This window comes from Tasmannia lanceolata, unplaced genomic scaffold (assembly GCF_043159265.1).
Source record: "Tasmannia lanceolata isolate RefF3 unplaced genomic scaffold, GAP_Taslan_0.1 ptg000008l, whole genome shotgun sequence".
Classification (NCBI taxonomy): domain Eukaryota; kingdom Viridiplantae; phylum Streptophyta; class Magnoliopsida; order Canellales; family Winteraceae; genus Tasmannia; species Tasmannia lanceolata.
The window spans coordinates 24376917-24396877 of record NW_027518685.1 but is presented as its reverse complement, the minus strand read 5'-3'; the positions used below and the strand labels follow the sequence as shown (position 1 = coordinate 24396877).

Genomic DNA, 19961 nt, shown 5'->3' with positions numbered 1-19961 from the left:
GATAATCTACACCGTTGGTTTTGCCGTATTTGTCTGGTGGGTGACCACAAGGCTGGAAAAAAATGTCAATCCCGTGGCAAATGTATGATCCTTGCTACGCGATCAAGGCCTGCAAATGCCTAAGGCGGGGATTTCTTAGGAAAGTGCCTTGTTGATCGTGCTTTTATTTTTTCTAATTGTTGAATACTACTCTCCATGGTTTTAAATTTCGTCTGAAATCCGAAATTTCGGTTAAGACCGAAACCGAAACGTTGATTTCGGAGAAATTCGAAAAAAATATTAATTTTTTATTCCTTTCCCACATTTCAGCCCAACTTACTGTAATTTTGGCCAAAATTTCGGCCCAAAAAATCAACATTTCTTGTCTTTACCGAAGCCAAAATATCAAGTTGGCTCATCCGTCTTTATTTATTTGTTATTTGATTTCTCGTTTTTGTCTGTGCGAAACCGAAATTTCAAACCATGCTACTATCACAACTTTATGAATACCCACATTTTGAGTTTTATCCATCCTAATAATAAGCTTTTTATGTGAAAATAAAACATTATATTTACTTAAACTATTAAAAGTTTTAATATATTATTTGTTGTTATAACCATTTTCATATGTATAAATATTAAAAAATAAAAAATTGATTAAAATATTTAACAAATTTTTATTTTTTTTGAGGTTTGCCGAATCTGACACTCGATACTCTCTGTTGGATTCAACTCTCTCTCTCTCTCTCTCTCAAATGGTATCTGACACTTGATACTCTGTTGAATTCCAACGGGTGATCCGCCCACCTGCCCAGACAAAAGCGCGTGGGAAAAAAAATAAAAAATTAAGAGAGATTACTCTGAAATGCATGAATGGCAACTGATAGCACAGTACAGGTTTTTGCCCTTACTGGCAGTTGACCTGTAAAAGACGATTGAAAGAAAAACACAAGATAAAAAGCATACAAGCTTACTGATGTAGGTACAAGGATCAAAATGCTCTAATAAATATTACACCTATTTAGTTGCTTTAATAGACTGAGAAAGCCACTGATTCCTGTTTATATTACACAGGGCATGTACACAAATCTCATACATACCAATATTATTGAGAAAAGATTAATTGAAGACAGGGATGACCAAGGATGACATTCTTTCTGGCTGGATTAGAGCTCCTCATTAGTTGTTTCCATGGATTTTCCAGTGAAACGAATTTGAGCCTTGGATAATAAAAAATGGTTGCCGACCAGAAACTGATCACCTTATATACACTGAAAGGCTTCAATGGAGGTGATGCTGATAACAGAATGATTGTTCCATCACCACTGCTCATATTGGAATTAAACATGAATTTCCATTACAACCTCGATTGCTGTCTCCACGGGCATCCTCCTTCGAAAGCTTGTTCCAAAACGTCTTCCATTCTCTTAGCAAGCAATACCTGTTTTTTTAAGTACATTGGGAAAGTGAGAAGGTTTCTGGAATTCAAAGTTCAAACAATCTAGACATCGTCGGAAGATAATTGCATTTGATACTAGGTCATCCTAACAGTGAAATGGCATGCATGTGAGTAAATAGAACAGCATTTTGTCCATTCACAACATATTCCCAAACACAGAGAGCTCAACAGGTAAAAGTGCACTCAACCTCAACAGGTAAAAGTGCACTCAACCGATGAAACATTTCCAAGCTCGACCCAGAATACGCCCACCTGTGAATATGTACGCATGTATATATGTATGTATACATACATGTATGTGTGCATTTCATACCTATTCAAAATATACTACATACCTCCATGCCAGCAAGTACAGCTGATGGCACTTCAACTAAGTCTTTTAAGTTCCTCTCAGGAAGGATGACTCTTTTGATACCATAACGATGTGCTGCTAGTATCTGCAGATTCAAATACATAACACTAAAAAATTCCATCCTCCAATTTACATTAAAACAAAATCATAAGATGGCATAAGCAGTCTGCTATGCTGGAAGGCCAGATGCTTGATGGTTGATGATAAAATTGTTTTGAGCATAATATATAATTGTGTACATTAGAAGTGTTTTTTATATGGAAGGATAAAGTGAGGAAGAAAAATGAGCTGCTTTAGCACAATTATGTTTTCAAAAGTTTACCCATAGAAATATAAGAAATGAGAGACAAACCTTGTCCTTGACACCACCAACAGGTAAAACTAGTCCTCTCAATGTCATTTCTCCAGTCATTGCCGTATCTCCTCGAACTTTTCGTTGACTAAATAGAGAAACTAATGATGTTACTAGAGTTACTCCTGCTGATGGTCCGTCCTTAGGTACAGCACCTGCAGGAAAATGTATGTGAATATCCCGACCCTCCAACAAATTGATTTCCCCAGAGGTCAACAACTTGAGATCTGCTGATCTTGCTCTTACCTGACAAATTAGAGAATATTTAAAGTGAGATGATCATGACATATTTGAATGAATAACTTTCAGTGCATAACTACAAATCCCGGCTAAAGAATCTCAAAAGGTAAACTTGATTTCTCCAGATGTCTAGTCAATTCTTCTAGAAGTGACGTTTATGTCAACCTCTTAACTGGAATATATATCGTTTGGTCATGAATTAGCATGCAAGTTTAACTTCCTAGTTGGATGGGAAGCTCAGTTCTTCTCACTTCCCAAATTTAGGGGAAGCGCACTTCCCAGATGCTTCCTACATGTTTCCTCTTAATTAAGAGTATGCTTCCCGCATCGCTTCTCACACTTGCTGCCCACTCTAGCCACTATGTATATGATGTTTGTCCTGGAAAGATATGATGCATCGGGAACACGTCTGCCATCTAAAGTTCTAAACCCACATAGGTTGGCACCTATGATTCATGACCTAAGAAAGTATGAAGAGAGAACATTACCCATGTCAGTGCTATCTGTGCCGATTCTTTAATAACATCACCAAGTTGCCCCGTAAGATGCAAATCACCTTTTCCAACCATTTCTGTAGCTTCGACAAACTGAACCTCTCCACCAAAGGATGTCCACACAAGCCCAATTGCTACCCCAGGACTTGATACTCGTTCTGCAGTTTCACCATCATCAAACCTAGGCGGCTGCATTCCATATCAAAAGTGTACAATCAGACTAGTTCAGCCTATTAAAAATGAAAAAAATGGACATGACTCAAAGGAATAAAGATAGAAATTCATGAAAGGGGTCTCATGACTAACAAGGCCAACGTGACTTACCCCTAGAACCTTTTCCAGCATAGCTTCATCTACGACCAAGGCCGAGGAACTCCTGAAAGAAGTTGATATTTCATGACTGTTAACTCCCATTGGAATAACTTCCATTTCAACTTCACCACCATCAGCAAGTCTGGTATCTAGCAGGGATTCTGCCATTGGGTGCACATCTTTGGTGAGTGGAACTGAATATTCTTGCTCAGCAACTTTGACTGCAGATGCACGAGCCAGGGCTGCTAAGTTTCTTTCCAAATTTCGTACACCAGCTTCTCTAGTATATCTCTGAATCACAAGTTTCACCATAGCCTACCATAACGACAGCCATCGTCAAGAAAAAAAATTTGAGGATCACATGTCATGAAAATATTATAAACATAAATTGGGCAGTGTAGTTAGTAAAGCAATCTCCAGCAAGCCAACGGGAAATCCAAAACAAAAGTAGCAAACAAACTAAGAAAAGTGAAAGCAAAGACCTATATGAAAAAACATATTAGCGATTACATTGCTAGAGTAGGAGTTCCATGGGTTAATGAAAACACTAGGTGCATAGACATTTCATGAAACTCAAGATACAGTAATGTGCACATTTTCTATTTCTTAGACATTTCATTTTTTATTGCCGTGGATGCACATGGCAATAAAAAAAATATAAATGACTAATAAAAAGCTGCATTAACACCATGGTTTGAATCCTATCGACATGAAGTACATCAGCCCATCTTCAATCGTTGGGTGTCCCTCGTGATGAAAAGGAGCGCATTTATCATTTCCCTATAAATACCAGGCAACGATAAATTCGCACCCCCTCTAGGATAATTTGCACCCCTTTAATGTGAATTGACGTTAAAAAGTGTCAAAGTCTGCAACATACAACCCTCCTTTAAGGGGTGCGAATTATCCTACAGGGGTGCGAATTTATTATTGCCCTAAATATCTTTTGGCCACCGATATCTCTTCTGTTTTAATCGGCATGTGAGAGATTTGGGAACTGTAATCCCCTTTTGACAACTATTTAAATAATAAAAGACAGGATTAGTGTTACTTTTGATTTGAACAGTAGCCTCTTTTTTTCATGGGTGTTACTTCTAACATGCAAACAACAACCGAAATTTTGCTCTAGTGTTACTGTTGACACGCAACGAAAGTCAGAAGTCTTATAAGGTAATGGGTATAACATAAAAAAACATGTTTGGGGAAAGGAGAAGTCCTCATCGCCATGAAATTTGAGAGATTTCTTAACAGGGCTTTGTTTCTCAAAAAACTTGATAGCTGGAATTCAACCGATCGGAAGAAACTTATCACTTGCTTCCCCTCGGAAAGACTTCTGGACGCATCCTCAGTAGCCCTTTCGCAGCCATAGTCGACCACCAACACTTGGCATCTCCACTCCAGCAAGAGAACCCACATCTCCTCCGCTGCACACGTCTTTGACTCTAGCATCTCCAACCGTTTCCGAAATTATTAATTTTCGTTCTCAAGACTTCACCTCTGTAGTAAGTCCCATGGTTTCCACTACAGAATTGTTAGCATCTGCATTCACGGGCTTCTTTAGGAGATAGGGATGGTGCTGGATGATCTTCTACCATCTTCCACGGGCGTCGGGTAAGAAAATCTGACACATCTAACCCATGAACCAAAATCCTCCGTCATCTTTGATTTTCTCGCTTGCTATCGCCGGGTTCAGAGAACTCGATAAAATAACATAGAAGACATGAGAGAGAGAGAGAGTGGGTAACGATTTTGATGTTAACGGTGGTGGAGGAAGAAGGTGAGAAGACAATGAATTGGTTTTTATTGATTAGGGTTGGGAGGGAATACGACTTTAGTTTGTTTGCGTTCCGGAAACGATAGAAGTCCTACAAAGATACGGCTTCAGTGTTTGCGTTTTGGAAATGACGTGAAGTAATACCAAGATACGAATCATGTCTTGCGAAAAGGGTTGTTTGCATTAAGTGCCACATAGATCTAATGCAGGATGGGGGGACTGTCCACGTCAGCGTGAACAGTGAAACCCCCATCCTGCTATATATATATATATATATATATATATATATATATATATATATATATATATAGAGAGAGAGAGAGAGAGAGAGAGAGAGAGAAAAGTGTCTCTAGTCGGCCGACTAGAGAACCTTCTCTAGTCCGCCGACCCAAAACACAGTGGGCCCACAATGTTTGGATGATCCAAAGCATTCATTTGATAGGCCCTGACATAGATAGGGTGTGCCCAAAAAATCAGTTCCATAGGACCATCTTAACCCTTCGATTTGTGGAGCTAAAAATTGGGCAAATTAGTGAAGTTTTATACCCATCCATTTTAACCTCCACAAATCGTAGGGTTGGGATGATCCTATGGAGCTGATTTTTTGGGCACACCCTATCCATGTCAGGGCCTATTAAATGAATGCTTCGGATCACACAAAAACTGTGGGCCCACACTGAGTTCTTGGCGGACGGACTAGAAACATCAACCCCATATATATATATATATATATATATATAAGGATTTGCTAGGGACTTTCACATCAAGGCATTTCGCGGCTGGTGTTGCATGAGAGCAGCCACTCAGATGATTACATACGAATTGATATTTCCACCCCCATTTAGCCATACACCCCTTCTCTGTGTCTTATACTCTTATTTCTCTAAAACCGGCTATCATAGTGCATACATCAGTTAAAACTCTAACCACCTTTTCCTGAATCTCTTTTCTTGAACCCTTCTCCACTACTATTTCTTTGCAATAGCTTGTCTCCCTAACTCCTCTTCATTGCCTCGTTCTATGATTTTTTCACCTCGGAGTGCCCAAGGAACACATCAACGACCATCAAACAGAGCAAGCTTGAGAGAAAGAGTGAGTGCAAGCGCGCCCATGTGGTGGTGTGGTGTGTGTTGTTGTTTTTTTTTCTTTTCTTTTTTTTTTTTTGGGGGGGGGGGGGGTGGGGGGGTGGGGGGGGTGCGCACATTGGCTAGTCTTAGAGCGATGAGACAAAAATGGGGGTGGAATGGCCGAAGAGGGGACTGCAAATATAATTTTATATATAATTATATATAATTATATATATATATATATATGTTAAAATGTATGTGTGTGTGAGTGTGTGTGTGTGTGTGTGTGTGTGTGTGTATATATATATATATATATATATATATATATATATATATATATATATGAGAATACGGTTCCTACACATATGTGTAGATAAGTTAGCTACACACTAGCTTAAAATACAGTGGGGGCCACATTATTTGGGTGATCCAAACCATTAATTTTTAAGGCCCTTACATAGATAGGGTGTCCACAAAAAATCAGATCCATAGGATCATCCTAACCATTCGAATTGTGGAGGCAAAAAATGGACTAATTTGTGAAGGTTTAAAGACATCCATTTTACCTCCACAAATCGTAGAGTTGGGATGATCGTATGGATCTGATTTTTTGTAGACACCCTATCTATGTGAGGGCCTTTAAAATGGATGGCTTGGATCACCCAATCAATGTGGGCCCCCACTGTATTTTAAGCTAGTGTGTAGAGAACTCTCTACACATATGTGTAGGAACCGTTTTCTCTCTCTCTCTCTCTCTCTCTCTCTCTCTCTCTCTCTCTATATATATATATATATATATATATATATATATAGAGAGAGAGAGAGAGATAGCATTTTTCCTGTGAAAAAGAGGGGCTGCGAAATGGGTTTTTGCAAAATTGCCTAAACACTCTGTCTATCTTATATATAGCTGTTTATGTTTCTTACAATTTTAAATGGTTGCAATTAACACCCAGGAAAAAAATGACAATATGTTGTGTTTGCATCAATCTTTAGCCTGACAATATGACAATATTCGCAGCTGTCTTGATAGGATGAATTCTTCCTAGATGTCTCTAAGCTCTAACTCCCAACCATGATATGTTAAACGGGATTTGCTCCATTTTCATTCCCATCACTTGGCACCAACAAGACAGGAATCATTTAATACATGTTGACTAGATCACTGAAGAAGTGTAGGAAGGAACCATTGTTTGATGTGTAGAAAACTACATAAAATGTTCAAAGAGACTGTTAGAATATGTGAGACCCACTGTTGGATTAGGTGTAGATCTCACCGTTAGATCTTCTTGTGGGAGATTAGGCAAGTTGGTTAATGAGGCAACCCACTAGAATAGGCAGCTAGATTTAATTAGTATGTAGATTAGATTAGAATATTCCATCATTATCTCTTTCCATAGTCCTGCTTGATCTCTTTCTATGTTTATCATGTATGTGCTCAATATAAGCACACCTTGAGCTCTATTGTAAATCATCCAAGAATTAGTGAAATCTTCTCCTAATTTTACATGGTATCAAAGCCAAAGGCCTCGAGTTCAAACCTCCCGGGTAGCAAAAATCCATATGCGATGGTCGGCCCAAAGTGGGACCACATATGCCACGTGTTTGCCAAGTGGGCCACAAGTGTGGGGTAGTGTTAAAGTATAAAAGATAAATAACGCCTTTCTCCAACAGCTTAAGCTATTGGAGAAGTTGGTAATTTTACATGGTATCAGAGCATAACGATCGTCTATCCTGAGCACAACAGAGAGTATTGTCTTCCTCCGGCGGACGGCCGATGTAGCCGTCCGCCCGGCCCAAATCTCTTCGCCTTCTTCCGCTCTCTCTTAATAGCTCCACTTTGTCAAACCATAAGTCTAGCCTCCGTCTCTTCCTTTATAATTCCTAGTTGAATTTCTACCCATGTTTTCTTAGATCTAGCCCCACCCTCTTTTTAATGCCCTGTCCATTTTTTTTGCCGATATTTGCTTCATTGTTTTTGCCGCTAATTGATGCCCATCTCTTTGTGTTTTTTTTCCTCATCTTTGTTGCCCATTCTGGCATTGGTCCATCTTGGCCTATTTCTTGCCCATTCCGACATTGGTCGATAGGGACCCATTTCTTGCCCATTCCGGCATCGGTACATAGTGACTCTTTTCTTGCCCATTCCGGCATCGGTCCATAGTGACCCATTTCCAAAAGGTTCGGTATTAAAAATCGGCCTAAATATGACTCGCTCATTCATGCTTGAGTCAAATCCACTTCATTGAAGCTCTTCGCGGCTCATCTTTCATGTGGCACATTTTTCAACAACATGCGACAATCATCTTCGGCAATATCGGCAACATACATCAAATGTACATCAATCGTGGCTGTGTGAATCAAAATTTACAAATTTTTCTATTTCTTTTTGGGGATTTTTATTGTAATCAAACGTATATCGATTTTCAATCCATATACGTTTGAAGGGGGCATGTTAGAATATGCGAGATCCACTGTTGGATTAGGTGTAGATCTCACCGTTAGATCTTCTTGTGGGAGATTAGGCAAGTTGGTTAATGAGGCAACCCACTAGAATAGGCAGCTAGATTTAATTAGTAAGTAGATTAGATTAGAATATTCCATCATTATCTCTTTCCATAGTCTACTTGATCTCTTTCTGTGTTTATCATGTATGTGCTCAATATAAGCACACCTTGAGCTCTATTGTAAATCATCCAAGAATTAGTGAAATCTTCTCCTAATTTTACAGAGACAAAATGGATCCTTGTCCACCAGATTTAAATAGAAAGTTGATAACAAGCATTGCCAGAGCATAAAATCAAGGTATTGGAACTGAAGCAATATTTTGCCAAGTAGGCTATGCTAGCATATATCTAGAAAATCATAAACAGAAAAATAAAGTTAATTAAGAGAAGAATAGTGCAAGATAAGTCCACTACCTCCGGAATTTGAAGGAACTCAGAGGTCAACCCATGTTGGTCCAAAACTCGCGGTATTAAATGTCGCATGGCTATTTTTAGCTTTTCTTCAGGCGTATATCCAGGCAGCTCAATAACTTCCATTCGATCCAAAAGTGGTGGAGGAATAGGTTGGATCTTGTTTGCAGTTGCGACAAAAATCACCTTTGAAAGGTCGAATGGAACATTCAAATAGCTAGTTATCTTTAATTAAGGAATCCACATGATGTTACAAGTCCAATAATGCCATTCAAGAAAAAAGTCCAATAACAAGATTGTTATAAGATAATAGTTTTCCAAGGTTGCTTCTCTCATCAACATTGTGAATTATCGCCATACCATCCCATTATCATGAAAACAAAAGTTATGAAATATAGTTCTGACAAATAATCATATAGAATTTAGGAACTAGCTTGGATGCTTGAGCTAGATACGGTATTAAACTATCAAGAGATGCAGATTTACTTCACCGGCCTTAACCCACAGATATGAAGTATGAATAAGTAGCATCCGGATTGAAAATACAAACCTGAATGATAGGCATTTTGTTGGAGATTTTCAATTCAAAATCAATTGAGAGTGAAGCCAGGATGAAAAAATATTATTAAGCACACAGACATAGGTTAAGCATCCCAACCAATATCCATTTAAGTACACTAAAGGAATGTATTACACCCAACAGCTATAAAACTGTACCACAGGAAGTGTCTGATCATATGTTTTGTGGACACGGACACGAGTGTCGCATGTCGACACGAACACGAAGTGTCAGACACAACAAACTCCCAAAATTTAGAAACGGGGACACGCCTAAAATAGAAAGTACATATAAATATATAATCATGATTTATGGACACGGATTCGTGTGCCGAGTTTCGACACGGATATGAGGTTTCTAATGTGGCAACCCTTAAAATCTAGAAATAGTGTCACATTCATACATTTACATACATATAAAGTCACTGGCACTTCTAGCGGTACACTTAAAAGTGTCTAAAGGAGTGTCAACACGTGTGGACACGGGTGTCTTGTTGAACACGACACGACATGTGTGTCGGCAATAAATTCAAAGTGTAGGCCAAATCATACTCTGATCATGAAAAGCAGCTAAAAGAGCGGCCCAGTGCACGAGGCTCCCGCCATTGCGGGTTTTGGAGAGGGCTAGATGTACGCAGCCTTACTCCTGCTTTGCAGAGAGGCTGTTTCCGTGACTCAAACCCATGACTACCAGGTCACAATGGAGCAACCTTACCGTTGCGCCAAGGCTCGCCCTCTTATGAAAAGCAGCTATGGTCTTAAAAAAATTCCGAACATGACAAAAAATTCAAAACCTTGAGTAATGACAAGGATAGAGAAAAAGTGGACCTCTAGAGTGTAATAGGAAAACAGTCATCGTCCATCTGTGAGTCGGCAGTAAGAATGCTTCATGTGTTGGCTAATCATCTAGAATTTGTTACAGTCCAAAACATCAAGCCAGATCAAGGACTGGCGCAACTTCTTTCAAATGGAAAACCAGAAATTAAGTAAAATGACATCGTACAAATTCTGAACAAAACAAATCATCTCTCATGCTAAAATGCACAAAAGATAAGTTTATGCATGAATAATAGGTGTGCCAAGAACCTCTCTCTCTCTCTCTCTCTCTCTCTCTCTCTCTCTCTCTCTCTCTCTCATTGAAATTTGGCTGACTCATTGAAATTACCTAAAAATGTCAAAGTGGAGAAACGAATAGAAAAAACAGAGGGCTTTTTTTTAGAGACTCAAGAGTTAAGAAAGATGTAGAAAATAAGGGAAAGGAGGACAGAATTGAGATGGGTTATGTTAGCAATAGGTAGATGTAGAAAAGCAAAACAAGAGAAATATTAAGACCAAATGTGGGATTATTTAATGTTTAGCTGGATGAGGAGTGTTCTGAGCAAAGCAAATAGAACTTTATACAAGTGCCACAAAAACTGAAATTTTTGCATGTCATAACCTTCCACAAGTTATGAAAAACCAGGTAGTCAATGACAGGCTCAACCAAAATTTACGAAAAAAAATTTACAATTATCAAAAGCTCATCTTGCATAGGTCGATTGCTTCAGGCATTAAGCACATTATTGACCATAAAATAGTAGCCAAATACACTGTTTAAAAAAATCCATGGAATCCTTGACTCGCCTTGAGTCAACTCTTTTAGGCCCTATGGAGTGAAAAACTCCTTTGACTCACTTGAGAATGAGTTCTTAAACACTGCCAAAATAGCATTCAATAATAATTGCAACATGTTTAAGAAGAAACCAATACTTAAATAACCCAGCTTTCATATGATCTTGTCAGTGGGAATGGTTAATTATTTTCATATGATCTTGTCAGTGGGAATGGTTAATTAGTTATTGAATTTATTCCAAAGAGAAGCTGGTTAACAACTTTGGGAAAGTGTAACTAAACAGAAGATGTAGTATAAGCCGCCAGTAAGAAAAACTATTAAATGCCACACTCTAATTAGGGAAATGATAAATGCGCCCCTTTTCATCACATGGGACAGCCAACTGCAGTGTACGTGGCAATCAAATCCGTTGAATCCTTCCCATGTGAAGTACAACAGCCCCTTTGCAGTCAGAAAAGCAGAGGTGACAATATAAACAAGTTTCCACAAATTTTTTACACAATGCATTAACAAGAAAATTGGATACTGATCATTGAATGCTTTGTTCTGCTCTGGGTCTAGAACCTCCAGTAGTGCAGAAGCTGGATCTCCACGAACATCTGAACCAGTCTTGTCAACCTCATCTAGAAGCATAACTGGATTGCACACAGCAACTCTCTGCAATTAGAAACAGGAAAAGGTACAACTTAGTCTTCTCCAAAAGGAAAACACGGGCCCCACGCGACCATGTTTTGATAATAGGAAGAATCACCTTGTGTTGCACTTTTTTAACCTGTGGTCAAAAGCTATTACAATTCACAAAAAGTTCTCAACATCCCATTAGAGAAGTGTAAACAAGGTGAATCGTCCCATCATCAAAACATGGTTGTGCAGATATCAGTCCCTTATGTATGTTCTATGCAAAAGAATTGGCACACACTGTTATGGTTTCTTTCATATGGGGCCTGCTAAGAAAAGAAATTGCTAGTGAAATTAAGGGTGTAACTCCTGAAAATGGAAAGGTATGTAAAAGGCTACAAAGGAGTTATTAAATATCAAGGGTCAACACTGTAAGGCGAATGATCGGGATGGGGAATGTGAATTAAGGTTATCAGAGCGGGAAGCGAAGTGCGAAGTGGGAAGCGAAGGCTCCCGGAATGGTCGGAAGCGGGAAGCGCCGAAGGGAAGCATCGGGGAAGGGCCACTTTTGGTCTACACGTGGCACATGTGGCCCCACTTTTGGGTTGACCACTGTGAAACAACCAGTTACTCCAAAAGCTTAAGCTGTTGGAGAAGACGTTATTTATTATTTTATACTAAAACAGTGAATAAATACTTCGGCAGAAAAGACATTATGGTGTCATAAAAGAATCAACAACTAACAAAATAAATCAGTTGAAAAGTTGAAGCTGATTTCTGATGCAGAAGAAAATATATAACAGTAGCTAGAGCAGAATACTGCTAGAGGGGAAATGTACTACCAGTTACCAATGCACAATTTAAAGCTGAGAAAAACCCTTTACTGGATGGCAGGCGATGAGCTAAAGAAATGACTATTATCTAGAGGGGAAATGTAGGTAATATAAAAAAATACACCATAATAATGAAGTCGAATCTGTAACAAAATTGAGGAATATTTACATAAACTATTTACCAGGGTAACATAAAATCAGTAGAAGTGTATATGTACAAATCCAATACAAACCTTTAACCCTTCAATAAGACGTCCTGGCATGCTTCCGATGTATGTTCTTCGATGCCCTCTAATATCAGCCTCATCCTTGACACCACCAAGAGAAATCCGTACAAACTTTCTGTCCAAGGCGGCAGCAATAGATGATGCCAAAGATGTCTTTCCAACACCTGGTGGGCCGACGAAGCACAGCACCGGACCTCTGGCATCTGGTTTAAGCTGCACATCAATAGAATGAATTAAGCAGCAATGCATTAGTGCAAGGTTCAGCCGTACCAAACGGTGGGTTAAATGGATATATAAGAGTAGGATAGACAGTCAACCTTGCGAACAGCTAAATATTCAATAATCCGCTGTTTAACTTTAACTAAACCATAGTGATCAGCGTCAAGACGCTCCTTAGCAGCCCTCAGATCCAGCTCACGTTCTTCACTGGCCTTCTGCCAAGGGAGATCTGCAAGAAGTTCCAGGTATACACGAGAACTACTATATCCTGGTTGCTGTGGTTGCATTTTTCTCAGTCGCCTAAGGATAAAGACTTCGTGTAAGGAACTATGAGAAACTTCAGAAGTTTGAAATTATGAATTTTACATAGTTTCTTGATGAATTGATGTTGAAACTTAAGTTCTCATTAGTAACTGAATCAATTCACCAATTCAACACAGCAAACATGTAACAACCAACCACATTTTTTGTACCAAGAATCCCCAGTTTTTGCATATAATAATAAGATTCTTGTTGTTATGTTCATTTTTGTCCTTGTCCTCCACTTTTCAAACTACAACCTGTATATCATTTTCAAACTACAAACTATTACCTACAACCTGTAGGTAATAGTTTCTTCTGAGCTAGTAACCTAGCATACCGTAATTCTCTCTGTGCGTGCTTCCAGATATTTGGAGGCATTCCTGCACTTTGCATCTTTCTTTCCAAGGCAACCACATCATCCTCATCATCATCATTGTCACCAAGCTCCTCTTTTATAGCTCTCATCTGAAACGTCATGTGAATAAACGAAAGTTTCATACAAGATCCCAAATTCAGGTAAAATAAAAACCAAACATACTGGCAGCGTATACATATGTTTTTCAATAGATGTTTCTCACAATGAAGATAAGATGGACAAGTGGAAGACAACATTCAAAAATCAATATCATGCATGAGAAGCCGGATAATACAAGTATATCCTCCTGAAAATATATCTCAGTATCAATTACACATTCCGCTGAAACATATATGTTTATTTAAGTTATGTTTGAAGTAACTTCAGTTAGAGACATTAATCAATGTCATGCATAAGAAGCCAGAATGGATAGAGCTCTATAAATATATGCAATATATGCAGAGACGGGTTTCCTTGCTGTCCGACTCTTCGAAGTTCAATTTCAGTGGTATCTCTTCTGGTAATCTGGGTCCACCAGTGTGGGTGTATGTGAGTGAGGGATTTGTTAGAAATGAGAGAAGAAAAGTGATGACAGTCTTCTTTTGCTTGATTAGTACTAAAGATGGTATGAGGACTCCTGACGAGGCTATGGATCTCATTTTGATTTACTTCCTCAAATGCCAGTGATTGAGCTAAATCATATAGCCCAAGCCTGAATCACCCATATTATTTCCGAGAATCGATAGTTGAGTAGAAGTTTTCATTGTCTTCTTAGCACATTTTAAGAGAGGCAAATTGGATAGCCGACTCTAGCCAGAGATGGTGATGTGAAGCTGGGTTAGCTGTTGGAAAAGTTCTACCCCTTTTGTAAGTTATGTATCCTTTTACTTTATAGAGTTTTTTTTTCTTTTTTCATTTTTTGAATGGCTCTTTCAATAGAGTTTTTAATTGTTAAAAAAGAAACAACATTTGTGAATTTTATTTCATAGCTGCCAGGCTAACAAGGCTGCAACCAACAATATCTGCTCAATCCTTTGCCTAATTACATATATGGCCACAGAGAAAAAGGTATACCCAGTAAGCTGTGTGAGGAAACAAACCTGTTGACGCAGAAGAAATTCTTTCTGAGATTTTGATAACTGCCCCTCAACCTTTTGAGTTATCTTTTCTGCTACACGAATGGACTGTTACAGAAAATTTACATTAAGCACATGGCCTATCTATCTATAATAACAAAGAATCCAGAACACAAAAGGAGTGAGATGATTGCATTGAAATTACAAAATGAGACTAAACTACTATGGACAGTTGACTTTTATACAATTTTTACCTGCAAATGCCGGTCAACTAACTCGGTAGCTTTCGAAAGCCTTACTTTTAAATCAACTGAATCTAACATTGCCAGCTGTTCCTCAAAGCTTATTTCAAAGCTAGCAACAAATATATCAGCCAATCTGTGCACAGGAACCGTCTCAAGAAGGACTTTCGTCCTACCAACTGTTTTCTGTTTCTGTCACCAGAAATGGAAAATTCAAAGTGAGATGCATCGGACAGATGAAAAATGAAAATGTAAATGATCCGATAAAACATGCATAAAACAATCGTAAATGATCCGATAAAACATGCATAAAACAATCTTATAGATCGCACTTTATAATGAGCAGGCATCATAAAGGAGTAACATAGCTAGACAATAGACAGTCAGTAAAACAAACACCAAAAAAATGGAAGCTAAGTTGAGGAATGAGTAGAAGCAATACGAGCTCATTCCAACAACATGAACAAGTTGCAGAGCCAACACAATATGATACATCAATACAGCCAGCACATAGTGCTACTCTATTAGTGTCTTCTTTTACTGCATTAAGTTTTCATTATACCATAATGGTAGTTAAATCATTTTTTCACTTAATTGGCCTTTCAAAGGAAAGAAAAAAAAAATATTACGGTATTCATAAATATATCTCAAAATCAAATCCTTTACCTGCTCAAGAACAGAGATCAGCTCCATGGAAGTAGCTTTAAACTGGCGAGACAATGCTATAATATCCGGGTCTTGTTCTGCTTGCTCCATCTCTAATTAAACAAAAAATGAGAAAGTAGCTCAGCATTTTGACAGTTGAAGGTAATGCAAGATCTCAAAGTCCTCCAAGTCACTGAAAGTATAACTAGAAATTTAGGATGGATAGCTGAAAATATTTTCCACATGATTAGATACTTATCCAAAATAGTTCACCAACTTTTAAACTGAACAAGTTGGGACAACTCAAATCTAATAATTTACTTGCATACATCAGGCACTAGATTGGAGCACAGAGATTTGAAGGTACTCAATGGGTGGACTTACACACATTCTTTCCAGCATGAAACCCTAAATTTGTGTTGATCCACCTATTTCAATTTTTGGTGTGCTAGGGGGTCTTCATGGTTTTATGACAAAATAAAGTAATACACACTACATGAAGCAGAATATAAACCCCTTTGCATCTCTGTTCAAGTTTTAGCAGTACATGTATGCGGTTCTTATTTCGGTGCATTTGCATGTTAGAACTGGTCAAAATTCATGATAGGGCACCCATACAAATATCAGTTGTAACCTGTATTTTATTATTATTATTATTATTGAATGGGAAATTCTGAATTTTGACTCCATGAATTGTCTCTTCTACCTTTTCACTATCATTATGATCTACAAAATTCAAGAGAGATTTGTCCTGGTACAGAGCCTTAAGAAGTGAGATCGAGAAGATCAAGATTGAAGGACATACGTCACCATCAAGGTATTTTTTGTCTACTGACTCAGTACCCACTCTCGGAATCCCAAGTCAGATATAAAGCACTCAATGCAGGCAACTTCCTTTAGGTTTTCCGCCATGCATAGATCATTTATTCCCACTCTGCCTCTCTCATCTTTGCATCGCCTCTTGCTCTTCCTTTTCCCATTCTACTTCATCCCTGCATAAAATCAAATCCTATTTGTACATTTTTTTTACTGGTATCCTATTTGTACATTTTGTTGATAAGATTCAGGAAGGAGAAGTGGGTTGGAGGTTACCATTTTCTAAGCCAAAAGGGTTTGGAGGTGAGGGTAACAAAGAATCAGGAGAAAACAGATAAGGAGGAGAAAAGGAGGAGGGCCGAATCTAGTGTGTGTGTGTGCGCGCGCGCGCACAAACAAACAACCTTTATCGCTATATTAGTGAATTACAGTGGAACTAGACCATTACATTGTATAAACAAGGACAAGAATCTAAGTGTTGGAAGACCTCCATGAAGATTTAAATATTATTTTATAGCAACTTTCCCTTCACGTGCAAAAACAAATCACAGACCACTGTAAAATGGAACAATAAAACAAACAATATTGGGAGTCCTCAAAACTTTAAAGAATGAAAAAAATTCAAATTGGAGAATATCAGATTTTCAAGCCAACATAACTTCTAGAGATGGCTATGAAAACAATTGAAACAATTAAAAAGTGATAAGTTGTAGAAAACAACTTACCAGTCTTCGTCATGTCAAGACGTGAGATACGTGCAGTGTAATATGTTCCTCTTGCACTAAGTTCCTGAACACTGAACCTGCACAATCCTTCAAGGACAACCGTGTATGTGACCCTACCACTTGGTTTCTCCACACCTCTTGAGAGATGTAAAGCCCTAGCAGCAACCCCCCTGAAATTGAGAACCAAATGCAATCAATTACCCGGGCCGCATTCCTTTCAGGGTTAAAAAAACTATTAAGGGGCAATTTAACGACCATGTTTGTCATAGCCTACAAATATATCACTAGCATCTGTCTGCTTTCCAGTTCCACAACCGAATTTCTATTGTGTTCTAGAAACAAATCTACAAATAGCCTCATAAATGTTCTCTCCCTCTCACCATTTTCTGGTTAGTTTTGGGATGATCTCAAGGACTTCGACTACAAACCAATTCCTACACTTGTATCTCCCTTATCTTTCTGTTTTCTTAAATGTTTGTTCAGTTGTTCCCAATATAAGAAAAGTGAAAGAAAAAACATTGAGAGATCACAGAAATGAAATGGACCTGGTATGCCAATGAATTAGTTCTGGTTGATTCTTGGTATCCTGCTTGTGAGAATCGGAAGCAGAAAATGGAATTTTTGAACTTTGCTCCCCAGAATCATTTGCCACACCTTCAGAAATAGATAATTCATTTCATTTGATCATGCATTCAATAGTCAATTAAAATCTAATCAGAAACATTTAATAAGAATCATACTCAGATCACCTGGAGATAATACTGGACAGACAGACGTCTCGGCATCACGAACAGGAAGGACACCAATCAATCCTTTCTCTTCCCTCTGCCAGAGCTCTTGCTCTACCAATTTCACACTACATGTATTTCAATTTTAAACAATAATTAGAGAGAGAGAGAGAGAGAGAGTATACCCAATACGCGATAGTATAGAATGTAATTCAACAAAAATTCAAACAATTAAAGGAGATATAAGGATAGAGAGAGTTTACCCAATTCGCCGATAGCATGGAATGTAATTCATCTAAAATTCAAAAAATTAAAGGAGAGGGGAGGAAGAAAAGAGAGAGAGATTCTATGCAATTGGCCCGTAGGACAGAATGCAATTCAACCACAATTCAAACAATTAAAGGAGAGCGAATGAAAACAATAAAAAGATCCGAAGATTTTTAGCTCATTTTACCGTTCAAAAAGTGCACCAATTTCCACAACCTCGGAAGGATTAATTAAAGACAGAACAATTTTCACATCATCACAAAATTCAACATCGCTTTACTGATTTTCCAACAAAATTGCAGGAATTCCAGAAGAATCACACCAGTCAAATAAAAAAACTCAGAAAAACCTAGGGTTTACTCATCAAAATCATTCCGTACAAACAGACATACAAGATTCAAACGAAAAACAACCAAGAAAACGAACAAAACAAGCTGAAAAAAAAAAAACTAGAACCTGAAAATTCAAGCTTTTTCTAGGGTTCTAGAAACCCTACCAGCTGAAAAGAAAATAAAAAAAACGAATTCCTAAACACACCCCAAAAAAAAAAGTATACCTGCTCAGAGAAGTGCACCGAATCCGATTTTCACATGACGACAAAATTCAACATAGCTTTACTGATATTCCAACAAAATTGCAGAAATTCCAGAAGAATAACCCCAATCAAATAAAAAAAAACTCAGAAAAAACTAGGGTTTACTCATCAAAACTAATCCGTACAAACAGACATCCAAACGAAAAACAAAACAAAACAAAACAAACAGAAAAAAAAAAAAAAAAAAAAACAGAATCTGAAAATTCAACCTTTTTCTAGGGTTCTAGAAACCCTACCAGCTGAAAAAATAATCAGAAAACAAAATCCCAAACACAAGAAGAAGAAGGAAAAAAATTAAACCTGCTCGGAGAAGTGCACCGAATCCGAATAATAGCTCCGGGCAAAAGAACTTTGTTCCTAAAAGGAAGAATCGCCAATCGACTCGGCAAATCCAAAGTCTCAGCCATATCTGAAATCTCTCGAATTTTTTTTACAAGAGAAACAAAGGAAGAGGGATTTGATTTTCACTGTAAAGGAAAAGTTATAAAGCGGAATTTCAGCTGCTCACATCATTTGCCCTGTTCTGGATATTATAATTTTAACGGGTCAGAAATATACGCGACTTCTTTCTTTCTTTTTTGCCCTTTTCCTTCTCACTTTCTAGAAGTTTTTTTTTTTTTTCTCGTGCGCTTTCTCGACCGTCCGATTGTGGGGGTTGTTGAGTTAATCTTGCCATGTCGGCTGGATGTGGGCCCGGAGTAGTTAATGCCACATGGATAGATATGACTGGTCAGATGATCGTCAGAGATTTGAGTCACGAATGCCACGTGCCTTCTGTTTATTACATCAGCTTTTAGTTTTGACACCCCTTAAGCATGGTTATATTCCTTCTCTTGTATGGTTCTATTGAAGATGAGATAAAATCTTCTCTGTTTTACACCTCACGTTTTGATATAGAAAGGCCCCACCATCTTTACCCAACTTCAACGTTTTACATTCATGAGTGGCCCACCATATCCGTCCAAATCCTTATATAGGGTGGGGCCCACCATTTTGCACTGTCTTTTGATAGCGTGGGTCCCGCCAACTTCAATCAAACTCATGCATCAGGTAGAGCCTGCCATATTTTGATGGGGTGGGTCCCAAAGTCTTCCCACAAGTCAAACATTGGTTGGGGTGCCAACTTACACCTCGTGTTTTGATGGGGGTGGGGCCATTGTTTTACATCCATACATTAGCATGGGTGCAAAAAATA

At 38.2% G+C, this 19961-nt stretch overlaps 1 protein-coding gene across 1 annotated transcript; it reads right to left on the bottom strand.

The window, feature by feature from the left end:
• Positions 1-930: 930 nt before the first annotated feature.
• Positions 931-19309, bottom strand: LOC143884920 (lon protease homolog 2, peroxisomal-like). The gene is made up of 17 exons (XM_077388779.1): positions 19067-19309; positions 17926-18032; positions 17722-17830; positions 17177-17346; positions 15657-15748; positions 15003-15182; positions 14773-14856; positions 13655-13782; positions 13113-13314; positions 12802-13008; positions 11644-11774; positions 8951-9164; positions 3201-3503; positions 2871-3065; positions 2143-2388; positions 1774-1875; positions 931-1420 (listed from the first exon to the last, which is right to left on the bottom strand). Exons 1-17 carry the CDS (start codon positions 19171-19173, stop codon positions 1337-1339), a joined length of 2661 nt encoding a protein of 886 aa, XP_077244894.1. The 5' UTR covers positions 19174-19309; the 3' UTR covers positions 931-1336.
• Between the last annotated feature and the right edge of the window lie 652 nt (positions 19310-19961).